Source organism: Morone saxatilis, unplaced genomic scaffold, assembly GCF_004916995.1.
Source record: "Morone saxatilis isolate NCDOM2014 unplaced genomic scaffold, NCSU_SB_2.0 Contig17, whole genome shotgun sequence".
NCBI lineage: Eukaryota > Metazoa > Chordata > Actinopteri > Moronidae > Morone > Morone saxatilis.
The window spans coordinates 16,147,498-16,154,229 of record NW_023339729.1 but is presented as its reverse complement, the minus strand read 5'-3'; the positions used below and the strand labels follow the sequence as shown (position 1 = coordinate 16,154,229).

At 37.3% G+C, this 6,732-nt stretch overlaps 1 protein-coding gene across 3 annotated transcripts in view; it reads left to right on the top strand.

The window, feature by feature from the left end:
• Window positions 1-4,149: 4,149 nt before the first annotated feature.
• Window positions 4,150-6,732, top strand: part of ankrd49 (ankyrin repeat domain 49) — a 7,212-nt gene continuing 4,629 nt past the window's right edge. Inside the window, exons 1-2 of one of the 3 annotated variants that reach the window (XM_035660756.1) lie at window positions 4,150-4,200; window positions 5,737-5,961. In XM_035660756.1, the coding sequence (XP_035516649.1) occupies window positions 5,743-5,961 (219 nt within the window). In that variant the 5' untranslated portion in view covers window positions 4,150-4,200; window positions 5,737-5,742. Of the gene's footprint in view, window positions 4,235-5,186; window positions 5,610-5,736; window positions 5,962-6,732 lie in introns of those variants that run through there. The other 2 variants (XM_035660757.1, XM_035660758.1) reach the window with 2 other exon arrangements.

Here is a 6,732-nt window from a genome sequence, read left to right as displayed (position 1 = left end):
ATGTGTCTTCTGCTCAGTGTATTTTTTCTATTTTTAAAGCAAATTTAGACAGTAGCCTATAGATCATTTTCACAGTTGGAAGGTACTGTACTGTAACCGGGTTCCCTTTTCTGCTTTAAAAAACGAATTTCCTTTTGTTTTCCTGTTTCCCGTGGACTGTCAGTTTCTTTTTTACCCATAATCTTATTTACCTTAATTTTTATCAAAAAATTCCTGAACTGTTCCTGTTTGGTTGATTGTCTGCGTTTGGGTCCTATTCCTGAATCATACCTGTCTCTGTGTGCCTCTAAATGGTAATTGTTCCCTGGTTCCTCACCACCTGCTGCTGGTGCACTTTTTTCCACCCCTGCCCCTCAGACAGCCCACACACACACAAGTTGAAGTTAGGACCATGCATTCTCTTGTTGTCTACTCTTGTTGATTTTCACTTGTAAAACTTAACGTAGTGCAGTCCACCAAGCGGGGATGTGAGCAGAGCAATAGGATTTGATATTTGCCTTCAGGGTGAAGAGGCAGTTTTGAAAGTCAGATACTTTCATCCCACGAGAATCTGCATGCGTCCAGATTCAATACGGGGAAACCTTTGTCTCCTTTGAATCACAGATTGATCCGCCAGGGTTTGTTGTCAAACAAACCAAATGAGTTCTCCCGACTGGCAAAGGTAGCCTATTTGTTCAGCACAAGATGGTGTGTGTGTGTGTGTGTATCTGTATGTATTTGTGAGCTCAGACAGACAGACAGACAGCCTATGGAATCATTCACCAGGCAGACATGCATTACATCCTGTTTATGTAATACCGGCAACCAGTTGTACAACCTTGTTACGCAAGTCAACACACATCAGTGGTTGACACAGAAGCCACCTTAAAAGCTTGGGTTTTAACACTTCTGCAGTCAATAACGCTTGAAAAATCTGCACAATTGGTAACAAAAATGTTGTGTTCCATTTCACAAACTCTTCACACCATTCTCTTAACTAACATTGAGCTTAGCACCACAGATAAAAACATCCAAAATGTGATAATGCATCCAAAACAGCCCTGGATCAACACCAACAGTAACACTTTGTCACTCAATTACCTAAAACAGCACAAACAACTGGTAGCATTACAATCTAAGTCTTTAAAGTAGCTTTTATTTCATTTTCAATCTGCATAAATCAAGTATTTGTTACAGCAATAAATCAGAAACGCTGCAATATGCTTTGTTACAGACTTTCCTTTAATTAACTATGTATACTTGTATAGGAGAGCTACAGATATAGAAATACACATTTTTTATATTTTTCAGAAATGTGAGTTACCAATTATGTTTTTTTGTGCAGTACAACTTGTTGATTTTCACATGCACTGGTGAAGGAACAGATGGCAGCAATTGCTGTGTGAAAGGCCAAAACGAGCTTTAAGCAGCCAAACTAACAGTGATTCTGCTCCTGTGGTAGCAAATTAAAACCAAAAAGATTGATCATTCTCTGCCAAATTCAACATGGTAATGGCTTATTTGATCAGTTTTGCACTAAAGGAAGTAACATTTGTCTGCTGATAATTTGGTGGGTAGAGGTGATTTTTAATCAAAGTTTCATAAAATCTGAAGAGTGCTAGAATAGTAAAATATTTTTTGATTATGATGATCAAATAGGAGTGATTATCTAAATCAAAGATCTGAGTCTGCTGCTCAGTGTGGAAAATGATTAAGTAAATTGCTGTAACTAGACATGAAACATGATGTGCATAATAAAATGTATTATTTAGAATTACTTAAGATATTCTTATGATGATCGTTTCTTATCACCGTCTGAATCACAACTTTAAACTGACAAAATTAATACAAAAGTAATGAATTGAATAGTGTGACGTTCATTTATACATTCATTCACATGAATACGTAATCCATGCTTAAGTGATGAATGATGATGAAAGTACTCTGGGACTTGCCCAAATAAGGAATCCCATCCATCACATAAAACATCTCAGACATCAGTGATGGAATTTTGATCAAACTAATATATATTATATCAAACTTTATTGACTTGAGGATTAATATTACTATACTAATTACTATTAAGGCTCTTTGTGGCTTCACTGTATGTATCAGACACTAATTCTGCCTACCAGCACCCCTGAAGTTCACTAATTACACAGTATTATATATATTCTATATCAATTTGTGGTTAAGCCAGGCAGCTACCAGTCTTTTAGTAGTATCAATCTAACTCTCAGCAAGAAAACAAATGAGCACATCTCCCAAAATATTGAACTATTTTCACATCATTCTTCTATTTAATGTTGATTTTAATTTGTTTCCCTCTGTGAGGCAGTCTTTGTGCTCAATAAATAAAGACTGTCATCAATATTTTTGGGATAATGTGTTTCCTTTTGGCATTTCCAAAACTACTAAATGATTGGCCTAAAGGGAGCATCACAGTGTTAAATGTTAAGGACTTTTTTTTTAACAAGATGTCATTTTTCACCTTGGAGAACCATAACATCTTTCCCACAACAACTATAAATTATTAATCCACAATTCCTCCATAAAAGCACTACTTCACTTCCCTGTATTCACCTTGTGATCAACAAATAATTGCACTTCTTCATAACTTTTTTTAAGTACTTTGAATGTTTCATTTTCTCAAGGACATAATTTCATAATACATTTGTGAGGATATGGACATATACAGAGATCCCTCCATGTACTAAAGGATAACGGCCCAGCATCAGCAAGATGCATCTGATTCCTGAAGTATCTCAGAGCCTCTGTGAACTTAGTGCTGAATAATACATTAACGCTGGGTTTGGGTTCTGATCATCCTTCAATCAGGGGAAAACAATGTTTAGCAGGGATCAGCAGTGGCATTACAGCTGCATTGTTATACTCTTCCATTCATTATTTTTCCAGCAGAAACACAACAAAACATGACATGACTAAACAGTATAGACACCACGTCTACATTAATAAGTAGACACACGGACATTGTGCTTCTTTTATTACAGTGCTCCCATCCAGTAGAGACAGAAGCTATAGCTCTTGCTGGGACTAATTTGTGATGTCCCTTCTGGCTGAAGATGCAAATTACCTAAATTCAAGTTGTCCTTCTTTCAAATAGGCTTTTGTACAGTCTTCAAAAGGTGCCATTAGTTTCTGTCAGTGGGGTTTTGTGTGCTTCTGTTGTGCCACTGAATCTAATCAGAGTCAAGGGTGCTCTGCAGCTGAACAGCAGTGTGCATCTAAGTAGTTATAGCTGCATTAAACAACATGTTTTGTGTGTTTGTTTGGGGGACATACAGTTAGAGAAAGATGGTCTGTATGAGCACTACACTATATGAATGAATACTCGTCTTACCATTCATAAACATTTTAATTTGCCTGTGACTAATCCTGCAGAAAGTCTCATTAATGACATATACAGTAGACTGAAAATAACATCCCTTGCAGTCTTTCATGTGTGTGTATGTGCTGAGATAAAAACGCAGGGGTTAACAGGACAAAAAACCCTGACGAGTACAGTGTTCCAAGGGCATATTTTGTTTCTGTTAGCTGTCATTTTTATGATTAAAAGGTGGCAGGGTGACTCCATCCAACAGAGTCTTTCTTGTCTGTTCCTGGCAGATTTACTTTCAATACAAATTCCTTCAAGACTAGTTTATTCGGGGTCTGGGTTAGGGTTTTCTGCTTTATATTTTTTTTGCACATTTCTGCACAGCTATTTACTCATTTTGTACATATTCTATTCATCTGTCTTTATTTATATTTCTCTACGCTTGACTGTGATTCTTATGCACCAATGTACCAAGGCAAATTCCTCACTTCCTTATTATTTATTTATTATTTTAAGAACACACTAAGTCTCAATCTGCACATTACTAAAATATTATGTATCATCTGTCAAATTAGCGTTTTAATGGATGTATGGATACATTAAGTCACCAGACACAAGCCTATACTGTAGCTTCCCTTTCCTTTCGGGCACCGCTCAGGATTCGTTCAGTACAAACAACAACCGGTAGATGGCGACAACGAGTAAGTGCAGCGTCTGGACTACCGAGAATAAAGCTAAAGAAGAAGAAGCAACAGCGAGTAGTTATGGGTATTGGCGTCTTTTAACAGCGTTCCTCTCTCACGCTAACTCGGTAAGCAACTACATATCCCACGTGTCTTCACTCGAGTCGACCGTGGTTTGTTGTGAACCCGCAAAACTGGAAGGTGAGGGTGAAATCGTGCAGTTTGTACCTCCTGAGTGAGTGACGGTTGTTGTTTGTGGACCCGACAGACGTTGACGCTTATGAATGTCGGTTGGTTGCCAGGTTTTAACAGTGTGACGTCAACGTGCGTTTCCGACGGCTGTATGTGACGTCGACGTCAAACGGAACGTTAGCTCCCTCGGCCCGTAACAGCAACTAACGTACAATTAACAGTTCACCATAAAGTGTCGTTAATCCACTCTTAGCTGAAACAATTTACTAAGTTAGTTACACAGTTTTACAGCTGTGAACACTAAACCTCACCTTGCAGGTTAATAATGTTGTTGTGTTGATGTTTAAACTGTGTTAGAGAGGCATTCATTCAGCGTTGTAGTCGTTCTGGAGACTTCCGTTTGTAATGCTGTTGCACTGTTTTACACTGAGAGGTGTTTCTAATATTACTTATAGATATGTCCTCTAACAGAGGTATCTATGTCTTGTCATTCTAACTTACTAAGTTAATAATTGTTTGTTTGTACTATACTAAAAAAAAAAGAAAAAAGTAGAAAGTAAGCAGCATTTTTAATCGTCTGGTCTATTAACATGTAACGTTAAACATCGCTTGTTTAGTTCAACCAACAGTCGAAAACTCAAAAGATATTAATTTACAATGATATAAAACAACAAAGTATCACATTTGGGAAGCTGGAAAACGACAATGCTTGGCATTTCTGCTTTAAAAAAAAATGTTTAAACCATTAATGAATTATTTAAATATTTGTCAGTTCATTTTCTGTAGATTAATCGACTGATTGTTTGAGCTCTAAAACATTCACACAGTCATATGTGCAGCAGGCAAAGACAAAAAAAAGAGGCTTATCTGAGAAATTGTGTGCTTATTTTTCTCCAAATGTGATGTTTACATCTCAACGTAATCAAAATACAACAAATATCCCCCCTGGGATCAATAAAGTATTTCTGATTCTGATGATATTTTGATCATGTTGAGGTGTAAACATCACATTTGGAGAAAAATAAGCACACAATTTGTCACATTTAAAAAAAAATCAGCATTTGTAATTTAAATCCAGATTGTAGGACATTGGTAAGTAATACTAAATTGGGGACAAAAGTTCTTCAAACTGTACTTTTTGTTATTCGGAAGAAAGCTAACTTATATATTGTACTTTTATTTTTAGTTGGAACTATGTCAAATAAAACCCAGACTGCCATTATAAATAAGCAATTTCTTTCTTAATGACTTACCTGGTTAAATTAAGGCTAAATGAAATGAAAAGCACCATGGAAAAATAGCTGCAGGTTGCCTTTTTTGATTTATATTTCCATTCGAAAAAGCCAAAATGTTTAGACTAGGCCACTCATCTAACCCTCTAATGATCATTTGGGGGTTTGTGTCACATTCAATCCAAGGTAAAAGTATAAAATGTTAATATTCCCTTTAAATTGTTCAGTTTTAAACCTTCTCTAACTCCATCTCCTCCATATCTATATATATATATATATATATATGTTTCTGTCTTTCTATGTGTTAAAACAGCAAGTGATGGAGTTTCCTGAAGATTTCAACCAGCTTGAGCTTCTGAATACACACGGTCAACTGATCCCCCGAGGGGCCAGCAGCCTGTGGACCGGAAGCAAGGATGAGGAAGAGGAGGTGGAAGAGGAGGAGGGGGACCACAGTGAGGAGTGGTATCTAGAAAAAGAAGAAGCTCTCAAAGACAAACCAAAGGAGCTCATTCTGTGGGCAGCGGAAAACAATCGCGTAAGTGATGTTTTGTTCTATTTTGACCCCACGCTCAGAGCTCAGACTTTACCTGTGTTGCCCCTCTGGTGGTAAGCAGTTAAATTGGGCTTGTGACTACTGCAATAGGATCAAGCCATGTAGCTCATTATTTTTAAGTAGTACCAGCTCTCCAGCCTCAGTGTCTCTCCAAAATGTGAAAAAAACAACCTAAAAAAAACAACCAGCACGCCCAGAACTGACATTTACAAAAAGATTCAGTATAATATTTTCATGGCCACAAGATCAGCGGTCCATCTAGCTTGTATAGAGAGACACAGTGCTACTCAGAGGCACTCACACAGTCTTATGTGGAATATTATGAACTGACATTTCTGTATTTTAAATACCTAAAGGACCCACATTAGGAAGGTCGAGCCGATCTGTAAATATGATTTGGGCTGGTCGGTCTCTTCCAGTGTGATGTGTGAAGATAAAGGATTGTTGGATTTAGTGGTGAAGTTAGAGACTGCAGGTAAGTGAACAGTGTCTGTATTGAACCACTGGAGAATCAGAACGGACTGAAGTGTGTAGGAGAAACTGCAGTGGCTGCGAAAAAAAACACTCATCATTCACAAGGCTCAAGGTTATTTTCTGTAGATTATACAATAAACATTCAGAGCCTCTTTCCAGACAGCGACAGGGCAAAAAGGTTACAGAGAGTTCAGAGGGTTTGTTTTTTTATACTTCAGAGCTATTCAATTGACAAGCATTAGATCGGTTGTAATCTATCTATAAAGCAAGAAGTGTGTG